This window comes from Electrophorus electricus, chromosome 5 (assembly GCF_041902795.1).
Source record: "Electrophorus electricus isolate QZ-2024a chromosome 5, ASM4190279v1, whole genome shotgun sequence".
NCBI lineage: Eukaryota > Metazoa > Chordata > Actinopteri > Gymnotiformes > Gymnotidae > Electrophorus > Electrophorus electricus.
In genome coordinates, this window is record NC_137501.1 from 5,812,660 (window position 1) to 5,833,274 (window position 20,615).

At 45.8% G+C, this 20,615-nt stretch overlaps 1 protein-coding gene across 1 annotated transcript; it reads left to right on the top strand.

Moving 5' to 3' along the window:
• The first annotated feature begins 14 nt into the window (after nucleotides 1-14).
• pole (polymerase (DNA directed), epsilon) lies at nucleotides 15-19,907 on the top strand. The gene is made up of 49 exons (XM_035529556.2): nucleotides 15-445; nucleotides 633-768; nucleotides 989-1,069; nucleotides 1,167-1,211; nucleotides 1,332-1,424; nucleotides 1,615-1,769; nucleotides 2,070-2,214; nucleotides 2,586-2,666; nucleotides 2,771-2,878; nucleotides 3,014-3,124; nucleotides 3,243-3,328; nucleotides 3,546-3,665; nucleotides 4,649-4,781; nucleotides 5,027-5,140; nucleotides 5,481-5,693; nucleotides 5,942-6,049; nucleotides 6,220-6,348; nucleotides 6,694-6,796; nucleotides 7,042-7,188; nucleotides 7,404-7,549; nucleotides 7,704-7,852; nucleotides 8,192-8,284; nucleotides 8,485-8,629; nucleotides 8,770-8,927; nucleotides 9,566-9,761; nucleotides 10,035-10,249; nucleotides 10,584-10,686; nucleotides 10,765-10,845; nucleotides 11,096-11,218; nucleotides 11,353-11,562; nucleotides 11,736-11,948; nucleotides 12,068-12,211; nucleotides 12,356-12,496; nucleotides 13,426-13,579; nucleotides 13,742-13,848; nucleotides 14,093-14,269; nucleotides 14,414-14,637; nucleotides 14,741-14,961; nucleotides 15,073-15,277; nucleotides 15,389-15,562; nucleotides 15,757-15,882; nucleotides 16,369-16,501; nucleotides 16,764-16,956; nucleotides 17,160-17,291; nucleotides 17,545-17,738; nucleotides 18,133-18,333; nucleotides 18,499-18,624; nucleotides 19,167-19,256; nucleotides 19,379-19,907. Exons 1-49 carry the CDS (start codon nucleotides 381-383, stop codon nucleotides 19,478-19,480), a joined length of 6,849 nt encoding a protein of 2,282 aa, XP_035385449.2. The 5' UTR covers nucleotides 15-380; the 3' UTR covers nucleotides 19,481-19,907.
• The last annotated feature ends 708 nt before the right edge of the window (nucleotides 19,908-20,615 follow it).

Consider the following 20,615-nt stretch of genomic DNA (forward strand, 5'->3'; position numbering starts at 1 on the left):
CGGCAGCGAAAACGCGCCAAATTCTGAGTCGGTGTATTGACAGGAATATAAACACGACTTTTGCTGTAATGGAGCTAGCTAATTAGCTAACTTCGATATATTGGCCCAGTTAATAATAACAGCTTTTCTGAACCTCCATGCTAAGCAGAACCCTCAACTTGGTTAGACGGCACAACTTTGGTAAAAGTGACTGGGAAAACGGGCCGTTAAATGTAAACGCTTTTCGATATATTGCAGCGGCTGGCTAGCTAGCGTTAGGTTAGCAGTGGTAGCTAGCTGGTAAACTCTCTTACCAAACACACTTCTATCGAGCTAGTTAAGAGAGGTTAACAACTTCTGCTGACTTTCTTCGGCCTTTCTTGTCAGTGTTCTTGTCCACGATGGTTTTACAGAACAGCGGGCGATATAAAGCGGACCGTAGCGGAGGAGATCAGGACAACCCGCAGTAAGATGTGACCTGTGCTACCTAGCTAACGTAACCTAGCAGTTAGAATTTTAGCTACCTGTAATAGTCGGATTAGAAACATAGTGTGTAATTATATTAGCTATTTTAGCTGTCTTCTGGGCAGTTACTAACAGCCTGACGGTACCGTTTTCTTCGTGCAATAATGTAATGTTGGTCTCGCACGTAGGGATGACGTTTCTGCCTTGTCCGCTGTCAAGCGGCTTGAACGCAGTCAGTTTACCGATGAGATGGACACACGCTTCGGCTTCGAGAGGATGAAGGAGCCTGGCGAAAAAACTGGGTGGCTGATCAACATGCATCCGGTAAGACTGAGCGTTGGCGATTCAAGACAACCACGGTTATTGTTCCTTTCTTTTTTTCATTTAACTTGGATTTCGGTAAGTTTTGTATTTGTAATACGGAGTGATTCACCCAAGGAACATGATCATTTGCGTCTCTTTTTTGTCACGTGGATGCTAAAGTACTTGTAATAAGGTGCTGGGACGTCTACGTTTCTAACCTTCAATGCCTCACTCCGTTTAGACAGAGATTCTGGATGATGACAAGAGGATGATTAGTGCTGTGGATTACTACTTCATCCAAGAGGATGGCACCAGGTTTAAGGTGATGATCGTCATTACGAATGAACATTTAATGTGTTTGTGTATTTTTTAACCCCTCCATTACAACCTATAACATGCAACACTGCTTGTTTTAATAGGTTGCACTGCCCTATAAGCCGTACTTCTACATAGCCACTAGAATGGTGAGAACGCTAAATGCATTCAGTGCAGTATACAGTACATGTGAGTCAAAAGTAAATATTCTGAGTGGGATTTATGGCAATGTGACATTTTGGGTGTCATCCTCATCCATTTTTGTGTAGAACTGTGACAGAGAAGTGATCTCCTTCTTGTCAAAGAAGTTCCAAGGGAAGATAGCCAAGCTAGAGGCGATCTCCAAGGAAGACCTAGATCTGGTAAGATGTACTCAGTTTTTTATTCATTCAGACATTATTCTATCCTTCTTTAACACCATTATTTGAGACCCTTGGTTTAGTAGTAGCTGTTCAGTTGTTTATAATCTTTGAATCTAAACGTATTTACTGCCATGTGTTTTTGTACTGTATATCTATGGATTGTGTTGTGTCCTGGTTTTGTGTTTCCAAGCCTAACCACCTGGTGGGATTGAAGAGGACATGCATCAAGCTGTGCTTTAACACTGTGGACGACCTGGTGAAAGTAAAGCGAGAGATCTGGCCAGCTGTGAAAAAGCACAGGGAGAGGGAGAAGTCCAATGACATCTACACGAACATGCTCTCCAGGTGTCTGCTTTAGCGGACGGTTGTCTAGTGTGGCTTTGTACTAGTGTAATACGCTCGTCATGGCGTATCGTTAATAAGATCGTTAAAGTAAAGATGGAAGCCTTCTCTTGCATGCTGGCGATTGTCATGCAGCATAAAATTTGATGAAATTCTAAATGAAGTTTATAAAAATTCTAAAATTGTGTGCATTGATCACACAGCCTTTAACATATAAAATGTGTGTGTGTGTGTGTGTGTGTGTGTGTGTGCGTGCGCATGCTTGGGTGCATGCGTGCGCTCCTGCATGTACGTGGGGTGCAGTGCGCTGGTAGGGGGAAGCGTGATGTCACCCGAGGAGGATGGCTCGTCTAAGAGAATGGCCGACCAGCTGGATAACATTGTGGACATGAGAGAGTATGATGTTCCTTACCATGTCAGGCTGTCCATCGACCTCAAGATTCATGTGGTAAAGGCACACATCTCAGACCTAACTCCATTCACAAAGCGCTGATGGAACAATTGGAGAGAGGGAGCATTTTGTTTGATAGTCGTGTGATCACATTCCTGTGAGCTCTGTTAATGCTAGAGCTATCTCCACTGTGCTGCAATGTTTTACTAACGAACAAGACATTGATTTTATTTTAGAATCAGATAACTAAACGTAACTCCAAGTCTGTCATTTTAAAAGCAGTACTCCAGTTTTTCAGCCTAATCCTCTACCTGAATCTGTAGTTCATGTTAGTCACTTAAAATGGACGTGTAAAGGCCTTTATTGGTCTGTATCTTTTAGAACTGCTGCTAGGCAGCGTCTCTCTAACCATCCTTGTTTGGTTCCAGGCTCACTGGTATAATGTGAGGTACAGAGGCAGTGTTTATCCTCCAGAGATTGTGCGCAGGGATGACCTGGTGGAAAGACCCGTGAGTATCAGTATGACAGAAGTGTAGCTATTTTAGCATGATTCCAAGCACGTGTGCTTTTGTGTGCTCACTCTGTAGCCCTCCTTGGTCTCCGTCATTCACAGGATCCTGTAGTGTTGGCGTTTGATATTGAGACCACTAAGCTGCCCCTGAAATTTCCTGATGCAGAAACGGACCAGATTATGATGATCTCCTACATGATTGATGGCCAGGTTTGACTCGACATGTTAATATAGACTAAACTAATTACATGGTTCAGTATTCTATCAGCCCTTATCACTTTGTGTAACTAGGCTTTGAGAGAGTGCTTATGGCCATTTGGGATTTGTCACTTTATGTCCTGGTAGGGTTTCCTGATCACAAACAGGGAGATCGTCTCTGATGACATTGAGGATTTCGAGTTCACCCCTAAGCCGGAGTACGAGGGTCCCTTCACTGTATTCAATGAGCCAGACGAGGCAAGTGAGGGGGAGCTCTCGCCAGCTGCTCTCCAGAACATGGAGACTTCTGCTGCCACACTGCTCTTTATGCCTGAGGAGAACTTCACTAACAGCATGACTTGTGTCTACTTCACAGGCTGCTCTTATTCAGAGATGGTTTGAGCACGTCCATGAGACCAAACCCAACATCTTTGTGACTTACAACGGTGACTTCTTCGACTGGTGAGCCCGAACATATGGAAGTGACCTCCTGTCGCCTTGGCATTCTAGAGACCTCTGCCCTCTTGTTTGTTCCTTGAAAAACTTCATCCGCTATGTTTCGCAAGCACACTTTGTCACATAATTGATATGGGATTTGTGGAAAGTAAACCTGTAATCAGCCTTGTCTTGATCGCCGTTTCTGATCGCTGCTGCCTGTCCCTGTTTTTCTTCCCATCAGGCCGTTTGTGGAGGCTCGTGCGGCCCAGCACGGACTGAGCATGCACCAGGAGATCGGCTTCCAGAAGGACAGCCAGGGCGAGTACAAATCCAGCCAGGCCATTCACATGGACTGCCTCAGGTATGGCCAGCAGGATGGGGACAGGGCAGAGCCCACTGGGGGAGAACTGAGTTAAACAGAACACCGCTGCTTTAAATTTATATATATATATATATATATATATATATATATATATATATATATATATATATATATATATATATATATATACATATATACATATATACATATATATATATATATATATATATATATATATATATATATATATATATATATATATATATATATATACATGTGTATGTATGTGTGTGTGTGTATGTATATATATATATATATATATATATATATATATGTACATGTGTGTATATATATATATATATATATATATATATACATATACATACATATATATATATATATATATACATATACATACATATACATGTATATATATATATACACATATACATACATGTATATATATATATATACATATACATACATATATATATATATATATATACACATATACATACATATACATGTATATATATATATATATATATATATGTATATGTATGTATATGTGTATATATATATATATATATGTATGTGTATATATATATATATACATGTATGTATATGTGTATATATATGTATGTATATGTGTATATATATGTATGTATATGTATATATATATATATATATATATATACATGTATATGTATGTATATGTGTATATATATGTATGTATATGTATATATATATATATATATATATACATGTATATGTATGTATATGTGTATATATATATGTATGTATATGTGTATATATATATATATATATATATATATATATATATGTATGTACATGTGTGTATATATATATATATATATATATATATATATATATATATACACATGTACATACATATATAGTGGTAGGTGAATATCCATATATCTCTCTCTCTCTCTCTCTCTCTCTCTCTCTCTCTCTCTCTCTCTCTCTCTCTCTCTCCACACACACACACCCTGTCTTAGGTGGGTAAAGAGAGACAGTTACCTACCAGTAGGTAGCCATAACCTGAAGGCAGCAGCCAAAGCTAAGCTGGGTTATGACCCTGTGGAGCTGGACCCAGAGGAGATGTGCCGCATGGCTACAGAAGAACCCCAGGTAGAACGCTCTCTGTAGTCACACATTCACAGTTACTTGGTCTTATATTTATTGATCTATAGTAAGATTTTTAATATAAATGGACTCTGTTATGAAATAGTCAACCACCTCTACACAAATGGAATCAATTATCTTAATAGATTTTGAATTGTTCTCACTGATGTTTTAGTTCACTCGCTCTTCTTTCATTTCCGCGGTTTTGTTTAACACCAAATCTAATTATTCTTCCATTGCATCATTTCCAGACCTTAGCTACTTACTCTGTGTCAGATGCCGTGGCCACCTACTACCTCTATATGAAATACGTCCATCCGTTTATCTTTGCCCTGTGCACCATAATCCCCCTGGAGCCTGACGAGGTGCGTGTTCCAGTGTTTTCCACGAGATGAGGATATCTGGTTCAGAAACCTCCCCTTCCTGTGCTCTGCCTCTGGAAAAGTACTGCAGAAAACAAGTGCTATTTAGACTTGTACTTATGTTAAAATTTTTGAAGTTTTTTTTTTTTGTTTTTTTTTTTACTAAATAATCTTATTATAAAAATGTATTTTATTTATACCCAATAGAGCCTCAAAATCATTGTTTTGCATTTGTGTCCCTATATTGTAGGCTAATGCTTTGTTCCTTTTTGTGTGTGTGTGTGTGTGTGTGTGTGTGTGTGTGTGTGTGTGTGTGTGTGTGTGTGTGTGTGTGTTTTCTCAGGTGTTGCGAAAAGGCTCAGGAACGCTGTGTGAGGCGTTGTTGATGGTGCAGGCGTTTCATGCCAACATAATTTTCCCCAACAAGCAGGAGCAGGTGTTCAATAAGCTCACAGAGGACGGCCATGTTCTGGACTCCGAGACTTATGTGGGGGGCCATGTTGAGGCTCTAGAGTCCGGAGTCTTTCGGAGTGACATCCCCTGTCGTTTTAAAATGGTATGCGCCAGTCATCCTGAACATATTGTCATTTTGTGTTCCCAGCGTGAGTTTAATCCAAAAAAAAAAAAAAGGTTTTATTTTTGCTGTGGTTTGTAGATGTGTTGGATCCAAGGAACTGATCTGTTAAATACAGTACCCAAACCCATCTCCTGAAGTTTAGGTTCATTTTGTATATTCAGTTTGGGTTATACATTTTAATTTTAATGTCAGTTTAATTTCATTTTAGTTTGTGTTTGTGTTGAAAGAACCCTGCAGCATTTGACGTCCTGCTTCAGAGGGTGGAGAGGACCCTTCGTCACGCAATTGAGGAAGAGGAGAAGATTCCACTGGAGCAGATCACAAACTTCAGTGAGGTCAGTCTGACTTTAAAAATATCAGGGGGGGGGGGGGGTTGCATGTTTTTGTTTTTTTATTGTTATTATATGCCAGCCGGATCACTTGTGTTAAAAAATGATGATCGTATAATTCCTGATCAACTCTCATTTCCAGTTGTAATCAGACCATGTCCTTTTCCCACCCTCAGGTCTGTGATGAGATTAAGAGGAAGTTGATCTCTCTGAAGGAAGTGCCCAACAGAATCGAGTGTCCTCTTATTTACCATCTGGACGTCGGGGCCATGTATCCCAACATCATCCTCACCAACAGACTACAGGTCAGTTCCTTACCAGCAGGGGGCATCAACCCTCCTCCTGCAGCGCAGTCATTAGACTATATGCAACATCATCCTCACCAGCAGATTACGGGTCGGTCACTTAAGCCAGCGTATGCAGGATCAGTAGTCTTCATCAGATCGGTGTTCAGTGGCCTCTCTGGGGGATATCATGCTCTGCGTGTCTTAGCTTTAGTTCCATGCTCCGACTGATTCAGTGACCGCGCTAATAAACGACCCCGACAGCAGCAGTGTCAGGTGTATCAGAGCACAGCACGTGGGGTGTTCAAATCGCCACGACTGACTGGACATTTGCCTTCCTTTCTGCCCCCGCCTTGCGGCGTCCAGCCGTCAGCCATGGTGGATGAGGCGGTCTGTGCTGCATGTGATTTCAACAAGCCTGGAGCCAGGTGTCAGCGGAGGATGGCATGGCACTGGAGGGGGGAGATCAGTGAGTGTTGTTACTGAGGGCTGTTACCTGGGGGGGGGGGGGGTCTGTCTGCTCCACACACTTTTTACACCGCCGAGTTTGGGAATAGTATCGTCATATTGTGTATACTGAAGATCAGACCATGTCTTGGTCAAGTCTCAAGTCTAAAGCTTGAATTAGGGTTTTGGTTATACGCTGTATGGATGGTGTAGCAATCCAGTTCTTATCCATACGAGAGGTGTGACCTCTTTGGTTGTCCCCGACAGTGCCTGCCAGCCGTAGCGAGTTCCACCGCATCCAGCAGCAGTTGGAGTCGGAGAAGTTTCCCCCTCTGTTTCCTAACGGCAGGCCGCGTGCCTTCCACGAGCTCAACAGGGAAGAGCAGGCTCGCCACGAGAAGAAGCGTCTGGCAGGTGGGCGTCGCTCACACACACTCACCAGTCCCTGTGACTGCGATTAGGGAAGCCTGAGCATTAGAGAGAGATGTCTCAGCTTCCATGTGGTAAGACCTGTCTCTAGTTTACAGCGGCGTTTTGCTTGTGAAAGTGCACCACCATATGCGAGTGTGTCTTGGAGACTAGACTCTCAGCAAAGGCAAGACTGGAGTTGGCTTGCATTCTTTCCTCAGACTACTGCAGGAAGGCCTACAAGAAGGTCCATCTGACCAGGCTTGAGGAGAGAGTCACCACAATCTGTCAGAGAGAGAACTCCTTCTACGTGGACACGGTCCGAGCATTCCGAGATCGACGTTATGAGTTTAAAGGACTGCACAAGGTGCTGTTTGGAGTGCGAATATTCCAGACTTGACAAACGTTCTATAGATGTACTTGCTCAGCCGGCAGAGATGTTCTTGTGTTGGCTTATACACCTAATGGTTAGTTCTTGTCTGTCTGTCTGTCACTGTCGTTCACTCTGGCCGTCTCACTAGGTGTGGAAGAAGAAGCTGTCCGCGGCTCTGGAGAGCGGCGACGCGGCCGAGGTGAAGCGCTGTAAGAACATGGAGATCCTCTACGACTCTCTGCAGTTGGCACACAAGTGCATCTTGAACTCCTTCTATGGCTACGTCATGAGGAAAGGGTGCGCGAATGAGACACCACGGTCACGCACCTTACACAGAATCGCTGCTTTTCTCTTAGCCTTTTTACAGTAGTGCCAGACTCCGGAAACAGAGCAAGAATATCCCTAACTGGTCCCAGTACGGAGTCTATTAAACACTGGCTCAAATATTTGACTGTGGTCTCATGAAAGATGAGCTCTTTTTTTTTTTTTTTTTTTTCCTTCCTCGAACTTTCTGTTCATGGCAGTAAATGTTTATACAAGTTTTGTTGTTTGTGATATTTTGTCGTTTTCCTTTGAGTCATAATATGTTTTGATGCAGATTTTTCTTTTACGCTGATGCGCTGTTCCACCCTGTAGGGCGCGATGGTACTCCATGGAGATGGCCGGTATTGTGTGTCACACAGGAGCCAACATCATCACCCAGGCCAGGGAGCTGATTGAGCAAATTGGGTGGGGATCTCCATCTCTCAGTCCAGTTCACTTTGCTGCCCCCCAAGATGGGAAATTTAACAAGTGATGCGCTGGCGTGCTGTTAACTCCACAAGCTTGATAGTCATTGTAAAGTTAGGGAGTGTAGGCCAAATCGGCGGTGTTCCCAGTAGGCGTGAGTGCCATCTGCTGATAGTTTACCTGTTGGTTTGGTGATGCAGGAGGCCCTTGGAGCTGGACACTGATGGGATCTGGTGTGTGCTGCCCAACACTTTCCCAGAGAACTTTGTCATCAAATCCTCCAATGAGAAGAAACCCAAAGTGACTATAAGTTATCCTGGTGCCATGCTGAACATAATGGTGAAGGCAAGTTCACTCCTGCCCTGCCCACTGAAGGTTATGGAACACAGCTAAAATAACTGCAGGTACCGACATGTTAAGTGTGTGTTTTTTTTGTTTGTTTGTTTTTTTTCACTCCTTTTTGGTTTCCATGTTATCGTGTGCAGGAGGGATTCACGAACCATCAGTACCAAGAGCTGGTGGACCCGGCCTCGCTGACCTATGAGATGCGGCCAGAGAACAGCATCTTCTTCGAGGTGGACGGCCCATACCTGGCTATGATCTTGCCCGCCTCCAAAGAAGAGGGCAAGAAGCTGAAAAAGAGGCGAGTAGGCAGAGGTCATGACCCCAGACCACACACACCCACACCCTCGTAGAATGGTGCTGCCACCTGAGAATCAGAAGCATCAAGGCACTGATGCCATTTTGTACCTAATAGTATAACTTTATGTAACAGCATAACTGCAGGTAATGCTTTATCTATAAGTAACGCTATATCTATGTAATGCTATACATATATATACATACATATATATATACACACACACACACACGTATATGTGTGTGTGTGTGTGTGTGTGTGTGTGTGTGTGTGTGTGTGTGTAACAGCATAACTATAAGTAATGCTATACCTGGAAGTAATGCTATAACTATGTAATAGCAAAAATATAAGTAATAGCATAACTATGTAATACTATAACTATAATAGCATAACTATAAATAATACTATAAGAAATAGCTTAACTATAAGTAATAGCATAACTATAAGTAATGCTATAATAAGTAATAGCATACCTACAACTAATACTATTACTAGATGTAATACTATGACTATATGTAATAGCATAACTATTGACTTGAGTAATGCAGTGGACTTTGATTAACATTGTCAATAAATCAAAATTAAATTTAGTGTTGTGCAATGGCGCTTTGTATGTGTGTGTGTTTCCTTGGCACTGCCAGGTATGCCGTGTTTAACGAGGACGGCTCTCTGGCGGAGCTGAAGGGTTTCGAGGTGAAGAGGAGGGGTGAGCTCCAGCTGATTAAGATCTTCCAGTCCTCCGTCTTCGAGGCCTTCCTCAAAGGCACCACCCTGGAGGAGGTCTACGCCTCTGTCGCCAAAGTCGCAGACTATTGGCTGGATGTGCTCTACAGCAAGGTAACATGGGATATGTGGTTTTGATGCAGCTCGCAGTATCAGTGGATAATAATAGTGTTTTGGGGGACCCCTTTGGTTCGTATCATGTGATTTGATAATGTTCGTTTTCACCTCTGAAGTTTTAAACATTTATTGCTTGATTTTCATCATAATGTTTTAATGCAAAGTACACATATTATAAAAGGAGCTGTACAAATTAAACGTTAAAGAGGAAGTGGAGTGTTGGAGGAATGGCATAACCTGGTTCGTGTGCCCTCTCTACCTTCCTCCCAGGCAGCCAACATGCCCGACGCAGAGCTGTTCGAGCTGATCGCGGAGAACCGCTCCATGTCGCGGAAGCTAGAGGACTACGGCGAGCAGAAGTCCACTTCCATCAGCACGGCCAAGCGCCTGGCCGAGTTCCTCGGCGACCAGATGGTGAAGGATGCAGGCCTGAGCTGCCGTTATGTCATCTCCCGCAAGCCAGAGGGCTCGCCTGTTACGGAGAGGTGGGGCTTAGGGTGTGTGGAGGCATGTGTGTGGTTGCTTGGGGGGGTTGGGTCTAGGATCCACAGAGCACTCATGGAACATCTAAGGTTGATCAGAATAGTCACATCACACAATTTAATAATACGATGTGCTAAAGGACTCGTTTGCATATTAAAATCTTTGGTGAGATCAGCATTGCTAAGGCCAATATTTCAGTAACGAGTAATGAGAGCATGTGTTGCCTTGTTGTGAGTGCCACCTAGCTGTTGAGTTTGTGCTGCCCTATTCTGAATCGTTTTAACCTGAGATGGTTTGTCTCGTGTACGTGGCTGTCCTCTCTCTCTCTTTCTGCAGGGCCATTCCTCTAGCTATATTCCAGGCTGAAGCTGGCGTTAAGAAACACTTCCTACGCAAATGGCTAAAAATGCCCAGCCTCCAGGACCTGGACATCAGATCGGTACATGGAGGTCATAAACACACTTATCCATTATCCGTCTTCATTTAACAAATGATTGACTTGGTGTGTTTGTGTTAGATCCTGGATTGGGGTTACTACATTGAGAGGCTGGGCAGTGCTATACAGAAGATCATCACCATTCCAGCAGCTCTGCAGCAGGTGAATCTGCACATTACTGTCATTTGTTCTCATTTGTCTGTGAATCTGATTTTATTTATTTTGCTTTGTCATTTATATTTTTAGGGTATTTGTAAAGCACCTTCCCTTGCCTAGATTTTGATTATGACCGACTGTGGGATTTATTTATTTATTTATGTGAACGGATTACTTACAGACTGCATGCGTGTGCATGCGCTCACTCGTGTGTAATACTCATAACACTCATAGCTGTTCTGATTTTCTCACTCAGGTGAAAAACCCTGTGCCCAGAGTGCGTCATCCAGACTGGCTGCATAAGAAACTTCTGGAAAAGAATGACATCTACAAACAGAAAAAAATCAGCGAGTTATTCACCAGTGAAGGAAAGAGACAGGTACACATCAAACCTCTCTCTCTCTATATATATAAAAAAATATTATACACACACACACAGCTCGACCATTTTGCCTCTATATCTCTAACTCCAATTGCACACAATTAGTCTCTCTCTCTCTTCCTCTCCAACAGGTTTCACATCAGGTGCAGGAGGCAGGTGAAACACCTGACATGGAGGATTTTGGCGTTCCACAGCGCCCCCTGCAGCCTGCTGTTCTAATCAGCACAAAGAGAAAGCGAGCCTCTCAGGGAGAAGCCAGCCAGACACAGTCTCAGGAGCTGGAGCTCACGCAGTCCTGGAGAGAGATACTGGGACCACCGCCACCAATGGGTACAACACAGGTACTACAGCCAATATAATGCTATCCGCTCAAAAAGGGTATTCCAGTTAACACCTGCCATTTCTACACATGAGCCACTGCACCAGTACACAAAATGTGTTGTAGACACTGTTCACAGTGTTCTCAATATTGATATTTTTATGAATACTGGAAACAACGTGTTTGTGTGTTCAGGAGGAACGCTTGGTCTGGCTACGCTACCATAAGAAGAAATGGGAGCTGCAAATCCGCCAGAGGAAGGAACGCAGGAAGAGACGTCGCTTGATTGACGGGGAGGCTCAGCCAACCGGAGGCGGCGTAATCAGGGACGGGCCTGTAACAGGACTGGGAGGTTTCCTGCGGAAGACAGCCCGGAGCATCTTAGATATGCCCTGGCAAATAGTACAGGTGAGCAGCTAAGCCAATCGGGACTTCAGTATTTGCTGAAGTGGCCAGTCCTGTGTGAGGTGTATGAAGTGATCAGATGCCTTCTTGTGTTCTTTTTGTTGGCTAACCCTGACACCTAGATTGCGGAGACCGGTCACCCAGGCTTATACAAGCTGTGGTCTGTGATTGGAACTGACCTTCACTGCATGAAGCTCAACATCCAACGAGTGTTCTATGTCAATCAAAGAGTACCCAAGCAGGAAGAGGGGCCCACATGCAAAAAGGTCTGTCCCCAGGTCCAATCAGCTCACTGCTTTTACAGACGACTCTTAAAATCACCAGGCACCGCTGGTGAATGAATGTTGGTTTTTGGTTGGGAAAAGAAATCTAGAGTGAATTGAGGTTTGAAGAAGGGTTGTTGTCCGCAGGTAAACCGGATTTTGCCGCGCTCCAACATGGCGTATTACCTGTACCAGTACTGTGTGCCAGAGGACATGTATCAGGAGCATATCAACGAGATCAACGCAGACCTCTCTGCCCCAGACATTGAGGGCGTCTACGAGACGCAGGTAAAAGCGGAGGACTGAGCACGGACACGGTTTTCTCTCTGGCCGATCACATTTGGAGAAAGAGTTTCACAAAAATATCAGTAGCCATGACAGTTAACCGGTAAATAAGAAATTGCAGCTTTCGTACTTTTATAACATTTGTAGGTTTACAGTGGAGACACTCGGCCAGTGCACAGATCCCCAGAGAATGGCTTTGATCATTATCCACCAATCAGTGACGCTCGCGCTGCCTTACAGCCTTTCTGTTTGCATTACATGCATAATTGATGTGTTTATTCAAGATCAGATAGAAAGTCATTTAGAAAGCCCTAAGTGCTATAGAGATTATGGTATCCTGATATGAAATTAATTTTTTTCAGTGTTTATATAAGAAGCTTGTAATCAATTAACAGAGACCTCTAATGTACCCATTAGTAAAATTGCAGATTTGCTTCCCTAATTTGAATTTGAGGGTTAATTTAATTTGAAGCATTTGATGTTTCTTGTTTTGTGAAGAAAGCGAACAAATGAGGGGAGTGATGTGCTCGTCTAAGTCGCACAGTGCTGGAAGGGTGCCTCAGCCTTCCTCTCTTTGGGGTACACACGCGCTTGTCCCTGCGCAATTCTGAGAATGAACTTTTTAGATCCCTCCTTATGAAGTTTGTAAAGCAGGTGCCAGACTTGAGTTCAGCAAACCCCAGTTTGCAAAGGGTGTTATTTTAGTTTTCATGGCCTTGCCTAGTTTGTTTGAAACGTCACAGTGGGAATTCCGTGTGTGTGTGTGTGTGTGTGTGTGTGTGTGTGTGTGTGTGTGTGTGTGTGTGTGTGTGTGTGTGTGTGTGTGTGTGTGTGTGTGTGTGCGTTTGCGTTTGCGTTTGCGTGTGTGTGCGTTTGCGTTTGCGTGTGTGTGTGTTTGCGTTTGCGTTTGCACATGTGGCCTTATCCTGCAGGTGCCCCTACTGTTCCGGGCACTGGTGCAGCTTGGCTGTGTTTGCATGGTCAACAAGCAGGCAGTGCGGGAGCTGGCCGGCCGCGATGCTGACACCTTCGACCTGGAGCACCTGGACATGAGGTCCCTTGCCCAGTTCAGCTATCTGGAGCCAGGTAACACCCATCGCAACACCCCACGCTCAAAGCACGAGCGTGACCCTACATGCCGCACACCCATTTGAGGTCACAAGGCAAACTGGAAACTGTGTTTGCTCTTCATTGCTTGGTTTCCCCACTGGCAGTGGGGAATGGCTTATGGAATGCTTTGTGTTGCAGGCAGCGTGAGACACATTTACCTGTACCATCACAGCCAAGGCCACAAGGCTCTGTTCGGCCTCTTCATCCCCTCACAACGGAAAGCCAGCGTCTTTGTGCTCGACACGGTTCGCCCAATCTCTCCTCTTAAAAGAACCATAATTTTTATTTACTTACCTTTTTTTAACTTTTTGATCCTGAATACTGACTTGAGATATGCTAAATATTTCCACTATGCATGCTCATTTGATCTGCCTCATGTTTATGGGTAATCTGTACTTGGTTCATCATGGATCTCTCAGGTACACAGCTGTTGGACCTCCACATACTTCGCTCCTTATCTCCTCGTTAACCCTCCTCCGCCCCCTGCAGGTTCGAAGTAACCAGATGCCGAGCCTGAGTGCGCTGTACGGAGCGGAGCGCACGGCTCTGCTGGAGAAGACCAGTGAGGACCTGCTGCCCCCAGAGAAGCACCTGTTTGAGGTGCGAGCTGAGATGGACATTAAGGCCGTCTACCGTGCTGTGCAGCGCATCATGCTCAGCTATAAGGTAATCTTATACACACCCCTACCTCGTAACGACTTGGCACACACATGTTCTATAGATCTCATAGCACACGATGTGTCAGATAATGGCCAGTAGTACCTGGTGTTCTGATTTTGTGTGTGTCTATGCATGTTTGCATACATGTAGGAGGAGAGGCGTGGCCCCACCCTCATCGCCGTGCAGTCCAATTGGGACGTGCGGCGACTGAGCACGGCCATGGCGGTGCTGGAAGAATTCCCCGTGGTGCCCATCCACGTGACCGACGAGATCAGCTACAACGTGCTGGACTGGCAGAGGCATGGAGCGCGGCGCATGATAAAACACTACCTGAACCTGGACAGCTGCCTCTCGCAGGCCTTCGACATGGCCCGGTACAGCGCGCGCTGCACACACGACCTTTGCCTTTCCCCTCATTTCCTTTCCCGTCCGTTTCGCCACGGCCTCTAAGCTCCCTTCTGCCGCCGGCCTGTGCAGATATTACCACCTGCCCGTGGGGAACCTCCCCGAGGACATCTCCATCTTCGGCTCGGACCTCTTCCTGGCCCGTCACCTGCGCAGACACAACCACCTGCTGTGGCTGTCGCCGACGGCCAGGCCAGACCTGGGCGGCAAGGAGGCAGACGACAGCCGCCTGGTCACGGAGGGCGAGGAGCGTGCCTCCGTGGAGATCAACACACAAGGCTGCTACTCCACAGGTACGTGTGACCGGCCGGCAGCCCAGGCCGGCAGCTCCAGCAACGCCCCCTGCTGGTGAGGAGCCCGGCAAACGGATGTGGAATTGGAGCAGTTTTCTGGTTTTCTTTCAGTGTGTGTGGAGTTGGACATTCAGAGCTTGGCCGTCAATACCATCCTCCAGTCTCAGCATGTTAATGACATGGAGGGCGGGGCCAGTGTGGGCGTGAGCTTTGACGTCATCCAGCACGCGTCCCTGGAGGAAATGATGTCAGGCACTCCGGGGTCAAACGCAGTAGCCAGCTACGATGAAACCGCCCTATGCTCCAGCACATTCAGGTGTGTGCGTGTGCGTGCGTGTGCGCGTGTGCGTGCGCGTGTGTGCTCCAAACGCATTACCAAAGATGTGTCTTTCTCTGTTTAATAATGCTGTGTGTGTGTGTGGCACAGGATCCTGAAGAGCATGGTGGTGGGCTGGGTGCGGGAGATCACCCAGTACCACAACGTCTATGCTGATAACCAGGTGATGCACTTCTACCGCTGGCTGCGCTCTCCTAGCTCACTGCTGTACGACCCTGCTCTGCACCGCACGCTGCTCAACATGATGAAGAAGATCTTCCTGCAGTGAGTGACCGCGCGGCCACGCCCCTTCACATGCACTCATCTCCGCTGAACAGCAGAGGTGCTCAGGATGGAGCGCTTCCTTTTTGGGCCATATTATTAATATTTTGCTAGTTGCTATACGTTTTCTCAGCCTCTTAATCAGAATTTAGCTGCAAGATTCTTTCTCTCTCTTTCTCTTACACACACACACACAGACTGGTTGCTGAGTTTAAGCGTCTGGGCTCCTCCGTGGTCTACGGGAACTTCAACAGAATCATCCTCAGTACCAAGAAGCGCCGTATCGACAATGCCATCGCATACGTGGAGTACATCACTAACAGGTCTGAGCCCAGAAACAGAACGCGCGCACGCACACAGCGCAGGCCTGTCTGCCTCAGGTCCTGCATGCGCTTGTGATCTCACTAGCCTTTGATAGTGAGAGCTTGTTTAATAAAAATGTATAATATCCAATAATATATTGCTGTAATATAATATATTGCTTTTTTTAACCCTTATTACAGTGTTTGTCATTGCAATACTGCTAATACATACTTTAGTGCTGTGAGCATGCTTCCCAGTTTCAGTGTTGCCAGAGTTATGTTGGTGTATTTGAGTGATCACAGTATTCATATAGCAAATGTAGATCATTACTGTCAGAATAATGCAGACTGTTGTTTATTCATGTGACACCAGTGTGTTCTGATCTGTGCCTCACAGTCACGCTATCTAGCCGTTTAATCGCGGTATGGCTGCTATTGTTCATAAACTAAAAGTACCATCGCAAAGCACTGAATTTAACTGCTCTTTGATTCTGCACGTGGTTGCAGTATCCACGCGCGTGAGCTCTTCCACTCTCTGTCCATCACCTTCTCCCGATGCTGGGAGTTCCTGCTGTGGATGGATCCTTCCAACTACGGAGGCGTGAAGGGGAAGGTGCCCCCCAGCGTCCTGTACGGAGAGGTGGGTTACGAGGGGTTTGGGCTGCACTTTCCACGGGGGGGGGGGGGGGGGTCAAGGTCGTCAGTAATAGGACAGTGAACATTTCGACTGGTCATTGGATTTGAAATGTAACAGTGATTTGTGGTGTTAAAAGCGCAGCTGTAATTTGAGGGAGTTTTTTTTTTTTGTTTGTTTGTTTTTTTATTCACTTAAGCCTATCGATTCTTCCTTCCGTCTCTAAACATGAAACAACGGGGGGGGGGGGGCGAACGGCATGGAAAAGGAGAGGAAAGAAAAGAAGGAAGGAGCGGATGAGGACAGCGAGAATGATGAAGATGAAGATGATGAACAGGAAGGTGATGAGCAAGGTGGAGATGAAGATGACGTGGAGGACCTGATTGAGAGCAACTGGAACATCATGCAATACCTACCTCAAGCCGCTTCTTGTCAGAAGTACTTCCTCATGATCATCTCAGGTGAATTTAGCTTTTTCTATTCCCTGATTTTGTATTTAGCGTCTCTCCCCCCCCCCCCCCAAATCTCTTTCACAAACACCTGCGTGCGTTCCAAATTATTTGCTATTATTTGTAAACATTTTTCCTGACGTGGTTAAGTGCCGGGAACGTTTCATTTACTTTTCCTCACCATGCTGTTCCCCCTTTGTCGTGCCCCACTGCAGCTTACATAGCTGCTGTGTATCACAGCATGAGGGAGGAGCTTAGGCGGAATGCTCCTGGAGCCACGCCTATAAAAAGGCGGGGTGGGAGCCAAGGAACCCAACAGCCTGCTGGGGATGTCAGTGCACTGCCTGGTAAGTCACATGTTCTGATTACACTACTGTTTCTGAGTGCATAACTGTTGACACACCATGAACAAACACTTTAAATTAAGAAAACAACTAATTCACTTTTCGGTGTTTGTGTTGTCTTTACAGTTGTCTGTTGTAGTATACAGTCATTTCGATTAATGTATTCAGTTGAGTGAGGTGCTAGACATCCGTGCCGCTGTAACCCTCGTACACAGAGCTGTTTACCTTGTCTCTCCGTATCCCTGTGTTCCCGCAGGCCTGATCACATTCTCTCAGGAATACGTATGCAGCGAACTCACCCAGAATGTCTTCACCATCACGCAGAAGATCCAGAAGAAGGTGTCCGGAAGCCGTGGCGTGACCCTGCCCTCCGAGATGTTCCCTGTTCTGCCCGGGTCACACCTGCCCCTCAACAACCCTGCCCTGGAGTTCATCAAATATGTGTGTCAGGTGAGAACGCGGGCCTCCGTCCCCACAACTGGCAATGGGAAAGAGCTGTGATTTGAACACAGTCAGTTTAACCACAAATGTTCAAGTGGGCACCATTTATCTGTTAGAGCACTGTTTTCCATACAGAGCTTTGGTGACTGCAGCCTGTCCACAGGTTTGCTCTGTTGCAGTTGTAGCAGGTGTTTAGTGGTGGTCTTCATTGCTTGCTTCAGGGGTGATGGAACTGTGAAGGAACAAAATCACGGCCAGGTTGGGACACCCCAAGCACTGTTTGGACCATGCTGCGCTGCAAAGCCGTGCCATCATCAGTATTTGTTTGAGGGCACGTGTACAAAAACGTGGTTAAATGTAGAAGGTGGTGTTTAGTGAGACTGGCATGTCTCTGGCTTGCCAGGTCCTCTCGCTGGACGCTAACATCACGAACCAGGTGAATAAGCTAAAACGCGATCTCCTGCGTCTCGTGGACATCGGTGAGTTCTCGGAGGAGGCCCAGTTCTGTGACCCGTGCAACTCTTACATCCTGCCAGAGGTCATCTGCCACCACTGCAACTTCTGTCGCGACCTTGACCTCTGCAAGGACCCTTCCGTAGCCCAGGTCAGCACACATGTCAAAGGGGATCAAATGCAGGCTGCGAGGAACTTTTGTATTGCATTGTATTAAGCTTGATATGGCTTGCATTTGACTGCCGTTCCAGCTCTGTGTGCTGGGTCGGTTGTTGCTGGTCCTGCTGACCCTCTTCCTGCCCCTCCCCTCCACCAGGATGGCTCAGTCCTGCCCCAGTGGTTCTGCTCGAACTGCCAGGCCCAGTACGACACCAACGCCATCGAGGTGACCCTGGTGGAAGCCCTGCAGAAGAAGCTCATGACCTACACGCTGCAGGACCTGGTGAGCGGCGAGCACCAGTCACGTGCGCCTTTACCGCGGAGACGGGCGCGCCGTCTCAGGATCGTGTTGTAGTAAATGTGATTACGTGGGCGTCAGGGTGCAGGTGCAGCTCCTCAGCTTCCCTGCCTGTGCCGGCTTGCTCTGGATCGTGTTTCATGTACTCACTGCAGCGGCAGTGAAGTGGGAGGATTTTGTTACGGGGCATTAAGGGTTTATTGGGAAGTTTCAGAGCGAGGGGGGAAAATAAAGCTGATCTGTGCAGCTGTGTGCAGGTACCATGGGTTAGATTCATGATTCTAGGATGTATATTTGTATGTGCATGTATGTGAGGTGGGGCTCGTGGATTGGTTACTGAGTTTAATCTGTATCTCGGAGCAGGATCTGTTCGCCGTCACTGGCTCACATGCAGCGGTGTGAATGCTGTCTGCACTGTGGTGATCGTAGAATGAGGAATGTGGTCTGCAGTGTGATGATCAGAGAGTGATGTGAATGAGGTGTGCGGTGTGGTGATCGGAGAGTGACCTGCTTTTTGCTGATTGCAGGAGTGCGGCAAATGCAAAGGGGTGAAGGAAGCCAACATGCCTCTCTACTGCAGCTGCGCAGGAGACTTCAAGCTCTCATACACCAGACAGGTCCGGCCAGTATGGGCTTTGCTCTGCCAGGGGCCAAGGCTGTGGTTGGTGCTCTCCCTGCTTGCGCTTCAGTGACCCGTAGGGGGCCTGCAATGATGGGTGTTTGTCTGTTCTCTTCTCAGAGCTTCTTGGAGCAGGTCGGCGTCTTCCGGAACATCGCTGCACACTATAACATGAACTTCCTGCTGGAGACCATCGACTGGATCCTGAGCATGATAATTTAGTGAGAGTGTGTGTGTGAGGGAGGGAGAGAGAGAGAGAGTGAGTGGGAGGGAGAGAGTGTGTGTGTGTGTGTGTGAGGGAGGGAGAGAGAGAGAGAGTGAGTGGGAGGGAGAGAGAGTGTGTGTGGGAGGGAGAGAGAGTGTGTGTGGGAGGGAGAGAGAGTGTGTGGGAGGGAGAGAGAGTGTGTGTGGGAGGGAGAGAGAGAGTGTGTGTGTGTGTGTGTGTGTGTGATGTTTATTGACTCATTAAATTGTATTTAGGACCTGTTTTTATCATTATATACTGAAAATGTACAAATCTTTGTACAGCTGTCTGTACAAATCTTGAACCTACATCACTTTCTATAAACGTTTCATTTTCCATTTTTAGGATATTGGGGAAACAAATGTATAAGTGCTAATTACTGACAGTGTGTTTTATTTGAATTAAATATTTTTATACACAAAATAAAGCCTTGATTTTTAATCTTTAGACTGTAGTAAGGTTTTGCAGGTAAAGACAGCTAGTCTGGCTTCCATAGTCTACTGAACAATTGTTTAAAGTGTTTGCTGCTCTGCTCACACTCAGTAAAGTTTTACACATCATGCCATTGGTAGGACTCTGCGGTAATTGCCTGGTTAGACAACACTCCTTTTTTACATTTAGGACTTAAGATACTACAGCAGTGTTTGTCAGCTCCTGTTTAGGACCCCTCAAACTCTGGATTGTTCCATTTCAGGGCACTTTTGCCAATATCCTTCTGAAACGACCAGGGTATGAGACACCAGGCCACTGCTGTCGCATTATCTCTGAGTTCAAGTCTAAAGCAGCTTTTCTAATTCTAAAGGAGGTCTGATTTTCTATTTTTATTCATTGTGTTTGCGAAATTTCTTCTATGCAGTTGATAAAATCGAAACATTTTTTCATTCCTACTTTTTAGTGCCATGTCATGGTGAGTGTTGCTCTCCACTTTGTACGAAGGACTATGAAACCTGAGGAGACACCTTTACAGTATTTATCAATGTGTCCAGTCGCTGTACACTTCCAACGGGATGAAGTAAAGTCTGTCCTTCAGTACCTCAGTCTCACTCTCCCAAATATAACCCCAGATGAGGGTGGTGTCCTAAGATGAGTTCTGTGATGGAGATGGTTGAAGAG

Coding starts and splice junctions, on each gene's coding strand:
- pole (XM_035529556.2), top strand. CDS start 381: ATGGTTTTACAGAACAGCGGGCGATATAAAGCGGACCGTAGCGGAGGA. Junction 11,949..12,067: donor TGCCCTGGCAAATAGTACAG/GTGAGCAGCTAA, acceptor CCTGACACCTAG/ATTGCGGAGACCGGTCACCC. Junction 12,212..12,355: donor AGGGGCCCACATGCAAAAAG/GTCTGTCCCCAG, acceptor TGTTGTCCGCAG/GTAAACCGGATTTTGCCGCG.